A 14,407-nucleotide genomic window follows, 5' to 3' on the forward strand; every position below is an offset into this window, starting at 1 on the left:
AGGCAGCACACAAATAAAATGATCGAAAGACAGAGAGAACGTTAACTGTGAAATCAGAGGGAAATTAAATGGATTTATGATTACTAATAGTATCACTATCATCTTACAAAGGGCCCCAAAGTATCTATCAGCTGTAAAGAGAAAAACAGTCTATGCCCACAGACTCACCACCAGAGAGACATGGCACAAAAGAAATAAACAAGGAGGAAGGCAGAGGAAAGCAAGTGTTGGAGCAGTTGCTTCCTGACTGGCCCACGGATGGCGCCAGGTTGGTCTCCCCTTTGCAGTGTTGCTGTTCCTTGAAGATACCTATGTCCTTCAGATACCTGTGATAAAGGATGCAAAAATGGTTACAGTCACCCTTCCCAGAGCAGAGTTGATGATCATAATGCTTTGGTACATGTGTAGTGGGATACACTCTCACACATATTCAGGTCTCCCGATTCCACCCTGCCGCTTTCCCAGTTGCCCCCCCTTGTGTCCCAAAGAGCGCCAGAGGGAACTGGGTTTTGAGACAAGGAGCAGAGCTAGCTATCTAAACACATTTAAAAGGAAATTCTGTTGAAATTCTGCCTCGGTCAGAGGTATGTGCCTATCTGTCCAGGCACCGGCTGAATTCCTTTTGACCTCCCTCCTGCGACTCCCGGCAGGAAAAACAGTTGAGGTCCGTATCGGCGATTTTTCCCAGACTGTGAGAAAAACACACCACTGCTTCTCCTCCTCTCTGCATATCCCCAGGGAGGGGAATCAGACTCAGACAGAAATGTATCTACATGCTTTTATTCCTGTCTTTAGCAGCCATACAGTTAAAGATGTCTGCACTCTTTGAATAACAGAGAGAAACTCAAAACCCACCCATGTACATCCTGTACAGATCATATGTCACACACTGAGCTCACATCCGGTGCTCAATACTGAGAATGGACTGCCCCTTTCTTGCCATGGTAACAGTCACAAACATCCTGTGTGCCTTTCCAGTCACCAGCAGCTGACGTAGCTGCTGCTTCTTGCTTCTGCATTGCTTCTTTATGGTAACATACTCCCCCTAAAGAATCAATGCGTGCAGCGTGCAATGCTTGATCCAGAGAAGAAAACAAACAGTTGTTATATGTATAACATTCCCCTGTTGTTTCAGTTCCACCTTTGGAACTACCCGCCACTGGTTTTACCAATGTACCTCTCTGGTTGTGTGACTTCCAAGGAATGAGTGCATCTGCATTACCTTGGTTAGCAACTCTCTGTTGTGCCTTTGTCTCTGACTCAGACACAGCTTCAATTTGACCTTGGTCGTTTACAACAGCAACACATGCAATAGCTAGGTTGGCAAACTCTTTTGAATACCTCTTGGGTGGCACACATTTGTGTCCCAGTTGCCCCCCCTTGTGTCCCAAAGAGCGCCAGAGGGAACTGGATTTTGAGACAAGGAGCAGAGCTAGCTATCTAAACACATTTAAAAGGACACAGAATTTTTTATTTTTTAAAAAATTCTTTTTATTGACTTTTTCCAAAAAACAAAATAAAACAGTCTTTACAATCATTCTTAATGTCATCTTATTTACAGTGTGCAGAATCACACTTCGACTTCCTTCCTTCCCAGTCGCGGTTTTCTTAATATGCATCTTCTCTTACAGTTTCTTCTACATTTCTATACACGTTACAAGAATTATATTAACCCCGCTGTAGTTCTTAAACCTTTACAATTAATTTCTATATATGTTACAAATTTACTCCATTCTTCTACAAACTTTGTCCCTTTTTGGTGTCGGATTTTATATGTCATTTTTGCTAATTCTGTATATTTGAAAAATTTAGCTTGCCATTCCATAACTGTTGAGATCTCCGATGACTTCCATTTTTGGGCTACAAGAACCCTGGCTGCTACCATGGCATATTGAAATAATATATGATCCTTCTTTTTTATTTTGTCCCCTATTATCCCTAATAGAAATGCCTCCGGTTTTGGGGGGGAATGTGTACCTAAGGAGTTTCTTAAGTTCATTATATATTAGATCCCAATTTTTTTTTCATTTCATCACATACCCACCATATATGATAGAGATCCCCAACCTTACGTTTGCATTTCCAACAAGCTTTGTTACCCATTTTGTACATTTTTGCCAATTTGACCGGGGTTATGTACCATCGGTACATCATTTTTCCCAGGTTTTCCCTTAAAGTGGCACACGCTGTGAATTTCATCCCTTTATTCCATAAATTTACCCATTTATCATATTATATGTTATAACCAAAATCAATTGCCCACTTTACCATCAGTTCTTTTATTAACTCATCCTTGGTATCCCATTCCAACAAAAAGTTGTACATCTTGGATAAAAGTTTTGTTCTTCCTTCCAAAATTTCTATTTGATATTTAGATTTTTTTCTCACTAAATCCTAATTTTTTATCCTCCTTCCATAAACCATTTATCTGATGATATTGTAACCACCCTGTTAACCCATCTTTTATTTCCTCGTATGTCTTAATTTTCCATCCACTCTCCGTTTTTTCTAATATATCTTCATATGTTATTCTCTTTCCTTCCATATTCAATTTTTTAATTGTTAATATATCTATCGGTGATAACCACCAGGGTGTGTTTCTTTCTAATAGATTTTTATTTTTTTCCCAAACTTTGTACAGGGCGCCTCTAAAAATATGATTCATGAAACCTTTATGGACTTTCACCTTGTTGTGCCACAAATAGGAATGCCATCCAAATCGGTTGTTGTACCCTTCCAAATACAACAAGCCTGTGTTTTTCAAGATGATCCATTCCTTAATCCAACATAAACAGGATGCCTCATAATATAATTTCAAGTTTGGTACTGAAAACCCTTGTCGTTCTTTCTGGTCTGTTAGTAATTGAAATTTAATCCTTGGTCTCTTTCCTTGTGAAATAAATCTTGATAGGGTTTTTTGCCAATCCTTGAACTGAGATGACCCTTTAATCACAGGAATCGTTTGAAAGAGAAATAACATCTTCGGAAGAATATTCATTTTAATCGCTGCCATTCTCCCGGTCCAGGACAGCTTTATTCTGTTCCATGTATCCAGGTCTCTTTTAATTTCTTTCCATATTGAGGCATAATTGTCACTAATTAAATTAATATTTTTCATTGTTAACCAGATCCCTAAGTATTTTGCTTTTTTCACTACTTTAGTTCCACATTTCTGTTCTAGTCGCTCTATTGCATTCTTCTTCAGATTTTTAACCATCATTTTCGTCTTTATTTTATTTAATCTAAATCCTGATAATTTGCCAAACTCCTCTAATTCTTCCAATACTTTGCCAACACTGGTTTGAGGTTCCTCTAAAGATAGTACCAGATCGTCTGCATAAGCCTTCAATTTAAACTCCTTATTTCCAATTTTTATTATACGTATTTCTGATGCTTTTCTCACCCTGTCTGCTATTACCTCTGATACGGAAGGGGGGGCGCATGCCTTCCTCCACCCTTCCGCTGGTCACCAGAGGGTCCAAGGCGATGACCTCAAGGGCACCCAGCCCTACGTCGACCCCTCAGCCCCCACACCGTTACACAAGCACCACACTCTACCCCAAGCCCCATAAATAAAGTGCCTTTCCCTTTCCTACACGGGCAAAATAAGCCCAAATTCTTATGCCTCTTTCCCGCTCTATCTTTACTGTGGGTTGACCGTACGAAGCTGTATTCCCTATTCCTTTCAATGGCTGTGTTCTACCCAATCAGAACCATGCATTCGCTTTGCAGAGCTAGCTCAGCGAGCTCCTGCACGCCTCATTTAACCTCTTGACAAGCTGCTGACGGCTCCCCGCTGGGAGAACAATGGAACCGAAACTTGTGAACTCATAAAAGTGTTAAATCTTGCTACAATGTATCTATTTTGTTTCCAACTTCAATCACCAATATAAAATGGACTAAAATGGACTAAAAATCCTTAGAAATTCGTTTAAAATCAACCACAACTCCGATTTCCTTGCTTTTGGTGCCGATCGGCTCAGTCTCTTCAGGACTCCATGACACCTCCCCTGCCTCCATGATCCCTCGAGCGAGGTGTCACGTACTCAGGAAAACCCTAATCCGGTGAAATCGCTCTGCCAAGCCTTTCCTCTGGGCAATGCCAGGTGGCAGACTATACATACATGGACCATTGTCTTCTCATCACCGGTACTCAGGAAGTGCTTATCTGCGCATATCTCCAGCTCTGCATATTCCCCCTACCTCCTCTATATGTTAATCCGGTGTAACCCAACCTCTCTTTAATGTATTCATGATGTAACTATGATGTATTTTGCACTGTATTCTGGGACATGGAGGGAAGTTTTAAAAGTTCATGTCACCCCTTTCCCGGGGTTCAATCTCGCCTTGAACCTGTTGCGCAATAAACTTGGATCTTCTGCTGCTTGCTCCTGTCTCCGGCTGAGCTCATTTTCCTCCGCAGGGACCCGCGGTCTTAGTCCGACGAGCTGGGTGGCAGAGTAGCCCCGCACCCAGATTTTACCGTAACACCTCTAAAACCATTATAAACAGCAATGGAGATAGCGGACAACCCTGTCTCGTTCCTTTCATAATATCAAATGATTCTGTCAAGTTATTATTAACAGTTTGATTGGAATAAATAGCTCTTATACCCTTCATAAATGCACCTTCTATCCCCATTGCTTCCATACTCTTTAACAAAAATTGCCACGACACATTGTCAAATGCTTTTTCTGCGTCAATAAATATTAACGCTGCTGGTATTTCGTTTCTAATTTCCAGATATTCTATAATGTTTACAATATGTCTCACATTGCCTTTAAGTTGTCTATCAGGGAGAAACCCAGCTTGATCCTTATGAATCAGATCCTTCAAACTTCTTTTCAATCTGTTTGCCAGTATTTCTGTAAAAATGTTATAATCATTGTTTAACAATGAAATAGGCCTGTAGTTTTTGATGTTTAGTCTATCAGTTTCTGGTTTAGGGATCAGAGTTATATATGCTTCCTTCCATGTGTTTGGGATGTTCCCTCCTTGAAGAATATTATTCATGACTTCACAAAGTATGGGGGTTATTTGTTTAATCAAGATTTTATAATATTTAGCAGAGAGTCCATCTGGGCCTAGAGCTTTACCTATTTTCATCTTTTTTTATCGCATTCTGAATCTCTTCTGTTGTTATTGGTTTACTTAATTGCTCTCTTTCTTCCTCTGTTATTTGTTTCCCTTTGTAATCTTCTAAGTACTTTCCTATTTTACTTATTTCTTCATTCTCTTTCTTATATATTTCTTCATAAAATTCCTGGAAGATTTTCTTTATTTCCTTCGGGTCTTCTATATGATGTTCTCCTACTTTTAATTTATTTATAACACTCTGTTTTTGTCTTTTTCGTAATTGCCAAGCGAGAAGTTTCCCTGTTTTGTTGGCTGATTCAAAAAATTTCTGTCTCATTAGTTTAATTTTCCATTCCACTTCTTGATTTACTAATATTGAAAATTGGGTTTGTAACATTTTAATTACTTGCTTGTTCTGTTCATCTTTGGCTTTTATTGTTAATTTCTTTTCACACTCTTCCAATTGAGCCAGAATTTCTTTTTCCCCCCTTTCTCTTAACCTCCTCCTGTAATTATTTTGTTGGATCAGGTAACCTCTCATGACAGCTTTGCTTGCATCCCAAACAATGTCCAGATTTGTTTCTTTATTTAAATTCCATTTGAGGTATTCTTTCAAAGTCTCCTTGGCTTTTTCCGTCACTTCTGGATTTTCAAAAAGATTTTCATTCATCCTCCATCTGTATGGGCTTTGCTCATTACTTTTTACCTCTACAATTATAGAGTTGTGATCTAATAGTGTTCGTGGCAATATTTCACATTTCAATATTCTTGGAGTTAAGTCCCTTGAAACCCTTATTAGTGTTGGGATACTGCCAGGGAGACAAAGGCCATCATGCCCCCACGCCGTCTCCGGACGATCCATCAACCTCCCGTAGAAACGCAGTATCAGTCAATTAGCGACACAAGCCTCAGAAACATCTTTCCACATTCCAAGGACTGGTGCATGCCCTTTGCAGAGTTCGCACAATGAAAGATGCACTCAGGAGAGCATTATTTACAACTTTATTCAGCGTTGGTCAGAACAAAGAAAAACATGACTGCCTGTCTGCGTGTCGAGACACAGAGAGAGAACAAAAGCTATATACAAAAGAGAAACTTCCTGTGAGCCGGAAGTACGCAGACTGTGACTCAAACAACAGACTGCTCCCTGTTTAAGGTGGAACGGAAATATCCTAACATCCTCCCCCTTTCCGTGTAACCTGTAGTACCTGTGGTTCAACCCAATTGCAACCTATGTACATAAACCTTAAGTTGTTCTCTGTTAACAACCATAGACAACAGATCAGCAGGAATTTCATTTCCTGGCATGTAGGACACCTGAATGAGTCCTTTCTGAATACACTCTCTTGCACGATGTAGCTTAATCTGCAAGTACTTGGTTCTTTGCTTGCAACTCTCTGAGTTCAGCAAAGTCAAACAGGATCTATTGTCTTGATACACTTGTATAGGACATTTCACAGAAACTCTGATGTCCTGAAACAGTGGCATCAACCATTCACAATCCATGAGTGAAAATGACAGAGCACTGAGTTCTGCTTCACAGGAACTTAGGCTTACTGTCGTCTGCTTCTTGCACAACCAGTCAAACAGACAGTGGTTGTACATGTAGCATACTCCAGAAGTGCTTGTACCATCCATGGTGTCACTTCCAAAACTAGCATCTGCAAAGATTTCAAGACCTCCAGTCTTCTGACTGGTGAACTTCAGCCTGTAGTGCATAGTCCCTTTCAAATAGCGGGCTATGCGCTTCAGAGCTTTCCAATTCTGAACAGTAGGATTGTTGGCATGTCTGCTAAGCAGGTTAGTGCTTACAGCTATGTCAGATCTCGAACATCTAGCAATGAAATTCAGCTTGCCTAGAATGCATCTGTATAGCGTAGTGTCAGAAAACGCTTCAGCAGTACTATCTACCTGGTAACCTGTCACCATCGGTGTGTCTGCTGGGTTTGCATCAACCAAATTCAACCTGGTTAATACATCAGCAATTTTCTGTGTTTGGTGTACCAGAAAATTACCTGCTTGGTCCCTCTCCACCTGCAGAGAAAGATAGTTGGATACCTCACCAAGATCCTTCATGTCAAAGTGCTCCTTCAGCTGAGCGAGGGTGCTTTGGTACAAAGCCTGATTCTTCCAAAACATCAGAAGTGTTGGAATTCAGGCTCGGTCAGAGGTGTGTGCCTATCTGTTCAGGCACCGGCTGAATTCCTTTGACCTCCCTCCGGCAGGAAAAACAACACGAGGTCCGTTCCGGCGATTTTCCTCAGGCTGTGAGAAAAACACACCAACTGCTTCTCCTCCTCCTCCTCCTCCCTGCATATCCCCAGGGAGGGGAATCAGACTCAGACAGAAATGTAACTACATGCTTTATTCCTGTCTATAGCAGTCATATAGTAAAAGATGTCTGCTCTCTTCAACAAACAGAGAGTAACTCCAAACTCCACGCATGTACATCCTGTACAGGTCATATGACACACACTGAGCTCATATCCTGTGCTCAATAAGGATGGACTGCCCCTTCGTTTCCATGGCAGCAGTCACACACATCCTGTCTGGCTTTGGTGGCACTAGCAGCTGTCTGAGCTGTTAGAGCCTTTGCTTGCTGCAGCATTGCTGCTTTAGAATAACATACTCCCCCTAAAGTATCAATGCGTGCTGCGAGCAAAGCGTCATCCAGAGAAGAAAACAAACAGTTGTTATACTTATAACACTCCCCTGTTGTTTCAGTTCCACCCTTGGAACTACCCGCCACTGGTTTCACCAATGTACCTCTCTGGTTGTGTGACTTCCAAGGAATGAGTGCATCTGCATTACCTTGGTTAACAACTCCCTGTTGTGCCTTTGTCTCTGACTCAGACACAGCTTCAATTTGACCTTGGTCGTTTACAATAGCAACAGCTAGGTTAGCAAACTCCTTTGAATACCTCTTGGGTGGTACACCCTTCGTTGCTCTCTCAGACCTACGTAAGAAGTGCTGCTCTTCTTTGCTTTCTGGTTCAGCCTTTGGACTCTTTGGAGAACCAGTACCAATTGTAAACAGTGGTTCATCTTCCTCCTCTTCTGAGGGTCTAGTCATTACGTGAGATTTCCTCTCAATGACTGTGACAACTGAGCTGTCTGAGCTATCGCTGTCATCATCAGTACTACTGAACTCAACAAAATCAACATCATCATCATCATCATCAGAATCATCATCACCTGTGGGAAATGTGTGAACTATCACTCGCTCCTGTTCAGGAGCACTCTCTAGAAATTTTGTGAGAATCACCTTACCAGATTCAGACAAAATTACTCTGTAGAGACCCTTTTCATAACCCACAAAAATGCCTCTGGCATTCTTTACTCCACCCGGAGCTTCTGTCCTCACATGAGACCCGAAAACCTTGAAATGGGCAACAGAAGGTTTTCTGTGGAACAGTTTCTCAAAAGGAGAACTTCCCAACTCTTTTGAAAACTTTCTCAACCACGTATAACAATATGACGTTAGCGATTCAGCCCAGTACTCATGTGGCAGATGTGAACTAAGCAATTGCGCTTCCATTCCCTTTTGCAATTCTTTGTTCACCCTAACACAGACACATCTGTTCCAAGCTTCTTCTGAAGCTGCAATTTTGTGTCTTGTCCCTTTCTTCTTCAGGAACCTCTGGAAATCCTGTAAAAGAAAAATTGACTTCTCATCTGTGCAAAGACAATCTATGTCAGCATCATGCATATTTTTAACCTTGTCACAAAACTCTTTAAACCTTTCTAAGGCTTCTTTCGGTCTCTCCAAAAGATAAATCCAGACAAAACCTGTGAAAGAATCAACACATATTAGGTAATACTTTGCATTGCCTCTAGAAGGTGCTAGAGGACCAATCACATCAGCATACACCCGCTGAAATGCCTTGTCGACCCTCGAGGTGACCTGCTTGGCGTTCTTCTTGGTTACACCTGCAAAAGAAATCATGTTAGAATCACAAGAATTACATTCCATGTAATCACTTTGATCAAAAGTCAACAAATATAGTCCATCTTTCTCTTCGGCAGAAAGATACAACTCTCCATCTTTGTAGATCTCGCAGTGTTGATCATCATAGGACAGTTTTAGTCCCTTCTTGGCAATCTGCGAAACGCTGAGCAGATTGTACTTTAACTCTGGAACCAAATAAACATTGTTTATAGTCAAGTTCTGACTTCTAAGATACACAGTCCCAATTCCGGTGGCTTCTAGCTCTTGACCGTTGGCTTGTTGTACTACGAAGCTTTGCTTCTTAAACGACGAAAACAAATCCCTACGATGGGTCATGTGAAATGTCGCTCCCGTGTCTATGATAAAAACGTTCTCCACATCTGGCTTGGTTCCTTTCGACATCAAAGCCTTTGCAGGCTTCGTCTGTGACTTGGCATGACCTCTGCCTGACGCCTCAGACTTCGTGGAGCTTCCTTTGGCTCCTTTGTTCTGACGTGGCTTCTTGCAGTACCGCTGAAGATGCCCAGTTTGTCCACAATTGTAGCATTGGACAACGTTCAAAGCTACGGCATTTTCTCCAGTAGCTGTAGCAGTGGGGGTGTCAGAACTCCGTTCTTGTCTCCCCCTGTCCTTGACTTCCAGGGCGGCGAGTCTGTCATGTTCACAAAGAACCACGGCAAAGACCCTCTCCGACGTTAGATCAGCTGCTGGGAGGGACCCCAGCTGACTGGCAACCGTTTTGTAAGTCCGATTCAGACTGTTGATCACCATGAAGCAAAACACTTCCTCCTGCAGACGGAAATTGCGTTCCACCATCTGTTGACGCAGAAATTTCATTTCCGTCAGGTGCGCTTGAACATCTCCATCAGGCGCAAGCCTCAGGTTGGTCAGCTTCTCAAAATACAGCAACGCTGAAGAACCTGCATCTCTCTGATGTGTCCTTCTCAGCGTGTCCCAAACATCTCTCGCGTGCTGTAAATCTTGTATATGGATAAGCTGAGAGTCTGACACGCACAGAATTATAGCAGTTCTGGCCTTCACATCCTGTGACTCCCAAGCACGCGTTGGTGCTGGAGGGATGGGGTTCTCAATCACCCCAAACAGTCTCTGATTCTGCAGCAGGGCCTTCATCTTAATAGACCAAGATGCGTAATTGTCACTGGTCAAAAGGGGCGGAGAAGGCAGGGCTCCCCCCTTCTTAGCATCCATTTTGAGTCCTTGCATTGACTCTCAAACACAAGCCTCTAAAATCCAATAGCTGGCTTGTTGACACTCTGTGCACCTGGCAGCTTTAACACTGGCTGCTTGCAGAGTCGTTTTCAAGAGTTTTTTTTCTAAGGGCCTAGTCAAAACTAACTTGTTTTCGCCTCTCCGAGGCATTGTGTGACTTACAGCCCTTATCTTGAAACTGGCCTGCGTTACTAAGCAACTGCATTCCTTTTCCTTGGACAGGAAAACCACAGGAATGTTTGGAATGCAGAGTTCTCCTCTCTCGGAGCTGTTTTTCCCAAACGCGGCTCCCTCGAAGCAGAGAATGAATCAATCTGCATTCACACTTTTAAGCCCGAAAATCTCATACCTGGGCTCCGTAGCTTGGCTTTCAGCTTCCTCTGGTGAGCTTCTGGCTGCAGAGAAATAGCCTCTCACTTCAGGCTTCCATGGAGCAATGGAAACAGCAGCTCTGCCACTCCTTGATGCAGACTCCCATGGATCGAAGAAACCATCCTCTGCTACCACTGTTGGAATTCAGGCTCGGTCAGAGGTGTGTGCCTATCTGTTCAGGCACCGGCTGAATTCCTTTGACCTCCCTCCGGCAGGAAAAACAACACGAGGTCCGTTCCGGCGATTTTCCTCAGGCTGTGAGAAAAACACACCAACTGCTTCTCCTCCTCCTCCTCCTCCCTGCATATCCCCAGGGAGGGGAATCAGACTCAGACAGAAATGTAACTACATGCTTTATTCCTGTCTATAGCAGTCATATAGTAAAAGATGTCTGCTCTCTTCAACAAACAGAGAGTAACTCCAAACTCCACGCATGTACATCCTGTACAGGTCATATGACACACACTGAGCTCATATCCTGTGCTCAATAAGGATGGACTGCCCCTTCGTTTCCATGGCAGCAGTCACACACATCCTGTCTGGCTTTGGTGGCACTAGCAGCTGTCTGAGCTGTTAGAGCCTTTGCTTGCTGCAGCATTGCTGCTTTAGAATAACAAGAAGATCATCAACAAAACATAAACAATACAGTTTGTTTTGCCCCTCCTCCTTGACAAACACACATGGATCAGCTTTGCCCTGGTGAAAACCTAGAGAAAGCAACGTCTCAGTGAGTTTTGTGTTCCAACACCTGGTGCTCTGCTTGAGACCATATAAGGATTTCCAAAGTTTACAGACCATTCCCTTCTGTATCTGCATTCCATCAGGTGGAAGCATGTACAGCTCCTCCCCCAAAATCCCATACAAAAAAGCTGTATTAATGTCGTGATGGGAAACATGCAGTTTCTCCTCTGCAGCAATCTTGAGCATCAGCCTCATGCTCTCATACTTCACGGTGGGTGAGTAGGTCTCGTGGTAATCCTGTCCTGGTACCTGTGAAAAACCTCTGGCAACCAATCTGGCTTTGTGTCTGACAACCTTGCCATTCTGGTCTGTCTTGGCCTTGAAGACCCATTTGCTGCCAACCAGTCTCATTCCTGGGACTACCGGTACCAGCTCCCAAGTTTGGTTCCTATTCAAGGAATCAACTTCAGCCTTCGTGGCATTAAGCCAAGGCTCAGCATCTTTAGAGGTTAACTCCTGAACCTCTTTGAAGCTTGAAGGTTCCCATACCTTCTCTGAGCTACTAAGAACAGCAGTTGCCGTCTTAGCAAACTCATCAGCAAATCTCTTTGGAGGTTTGCCTTTTGTGGCCCTTTCAGATCTGCGTACTATACGCAAGTCTTCTTCACTGATCTCCTCCTTCTTAGGAGAAAAGTGACCAATGGTGAACAGTGGTTCTTCCAGTTCATTGTCAGACGCATTAGATGGTCTGACTGAGGCCTTTGCGCTCTTGTAGTCTGCTGACTCATCACTGTTGCTGACACCAGCAGCAGCGCTGCCCACTGAGCTGGAATCCGAACTCTGATCATCATCATCCTCAGCTTCCTCTTTTACCTCAACATTATCTGCTTTTTTCACATCATCTTCAACTTCCTCTGGGCAACTCTGGAAAATTCCCACATTTCCCCCCCACTTAGGATTGTACTCAACACTCTTTGTGAACATAATGGACTTAGAGTCAGTCATCCATACCCTGTATGAACCTTTTTCGTACCCCATGAACAAACCATGTGCCCCACGCTTCCCGAGCTTGTTGCTCTGTGGGGTGTGTACCCACATGTCAGAACCAAAGTTTCTCATGTGCTTGACATAAGGTTTCTTACCAAACATCTTCTCATAGGGAGTACAACCAATAGGTGATGACAGTCTCCTGTTGTACGAATAAACGAACATGGATAAAGCCTCCCCCCAAAACTTCTCAGGGAGATTGGCATCATGCAACAAGGTTTTTAGGCCTTGAAGCAAAGTTTGGTTTGCTTGCTCAGCAAGTCCATTCATCCATGGCGATCTAGGCATTGAGAGGTCATGCTGGATTCCCTTCTCAGTCAGGAAAGCTTCAAACTGCTGAGAAGTGAACTCCCCGCCCCGATCAGTAAAGAGACAGCCGATATGTTTACTGTGAGCATTCTCCAACCAAGCACAGAACGCCTTGAACCTAGGAAACGCTTGCGATTTCTGCTCGAGCATAAACACATGTACCTCGAAAAAGAATCAATTAGAACCATGAAGTACCTTGCTCCACCCAAAGAGGGCGCAAGTGGACCAACCAGGTCTGCGTGGACTAGCTGGTAGGGTTTGGAAGCCTGCCTGCTAGACTCCTTGCCTTTTGGAGCAACCTTCACCTTGTTCTCTGCACAAGATACACATTTCATGTGAAACTTACAGGGCTTGATGTTCAAACCCTCAAACAACCCAGGCATCTTGGCCAGTGCCTGCCAAGACATGTGACCAAATCTTCGGTGTGCCTCGTGAATACATCCTGCATGAAGAACTTTGTTAGTTTGTGCTACACAACAAGAATCAACATTAGACACAGCAACAGCATTGCCATCATAAGTTATACAGAATAAGCCATCCATAAACTTTGCATGGAAAATGTCCTCTTTGCCTTTCCTGATGACACAGACGCTCTTCTTGAAGGAAATCTCAAAGCCACGGCCAGTCAGCTGTGGGACACTGAGTAAATTGTCTGCAGAACCTGGAACATAAAGTACATCTTTGATGGTTGTGTGCAGACTTGCCAGTTTCACTGTCCCGACTCCTGCGATTCACAACGTCTTTCCATCAGCCTGGTGGATCTCTCCATCTTGAGGTGTGAAGGAGATAAAAAGGTGCCGATCCTTTTATAAATGGCGGGTAGCTCCAGAGTCAACAATAAATCTTCATTTGGCTTTTGGGGACGCAGTGCCAGCAAACAGAACCTTGTTTTCCACTGGCTTGGGCTGCTGCTGCTTGCCCCCCTGCTCCTGGCCATCAAATTTGCCTTTGGCCTTCGGTGAAGCAGTGCCAGCTAACAAAGCCTTGTTTTTCCCTCGCGTGGGCTTTCCACCCCCCTTCTGCATCGGGCCATCTGCAGGCTTCTGTCTTTGTTTACTTCTGGCCTTCCGGCCTCTGTGAGGATGACCTTGGCTCTCATGAGAAACAGAGCTCTTAGATGCCAACTCCTTGGCTCCCCCTGGAGGCTGGAACGCTGCCTGGGATGATGTCACAGTCAGCTCCCCCTGCAGCCTGCAACCGGTGCCCTCGGCATCCCTGCAATCACTCGCATTCTGGGAAACAGCCAGGACCTCCGAGGCAGTCAAACTCTGGGCTGGGATGACCGGCAGATGGGCTACTTTCAAAGCATTCCACATCTGACTTGCTGTGGTGTTGCCAGCCAGTGTTGCTATTTCCTCCAGAGAGACGGACAAGACTATTACGTCTATGGCCCGTGAATCTTGGGCTCTCCATCTATCTGTCAGAGGAACTGGAGGGGCTTCACACACAGTATGCCACACTCCAAACTGTCGCAGTAAGCTCTCACACCACACTGCCCAGGTCTCATAATTTTGGCCATTTAACTTAGGGCACTGAGTGTCGGAAATCAAGCCTTTATTGGGAGAAACTGGCAACTCTCCCAGGCACCCGGCTTGGTCTCCTGTTGACCTCCCTGGCTGCATTCCCCAGCAAGATCCAGGCTAGGTCTCGATGGGCGATTCTTCCCAAATGTGGGAAGAACACACCCCCTCCCTCCTGCTCCCCCGGCAGGGAAAGGAGATAGACAGAAATGTATTTACATGC

The 14,407-nt window shown here is 43.9% G+C and overlaps 1 protein-coding gene across 1 annotated transcript in view; it reads right to left on the reverse strand.

The window, feature by feature from the left end:
• The window catches only part of LOC309333176 (uncharacterized protein), a gene marked incomplete at its 3' end in the record, with an annotated part of 262,123 nt that extends 248,416 nt beyond the window's left edge, over positions 1 to 13,707 (reverse strand). The window contains exon 1 of the mRNA XM_081846576.1: positions 13,549 to 13,707. Coding sequence (XP_081702702.1) covers positions 13,549 to 13,689 — 141 coding nt within the window. The 5' untranslated portion in view covers positions 13,690 to 13,707. The remainder of the gene's footprint in view (positions 1 to 13,548) is intronic.
• Between the last annotated feature and the right edge of the window lie 700 nt (positions 13,708 to 14,407).

The sequence above is a fragment of the Podarcis erhardii genome (genome assembly GCF_964252035.2).
Source record: "Podarcis erhardii genome assembly, chromosome: W".
NCBI lineage: Eukaryota > Metazoa > Chordata > Lepidosauria > Squamata > Lacertidae > Podarcis > Podarcis erhardii.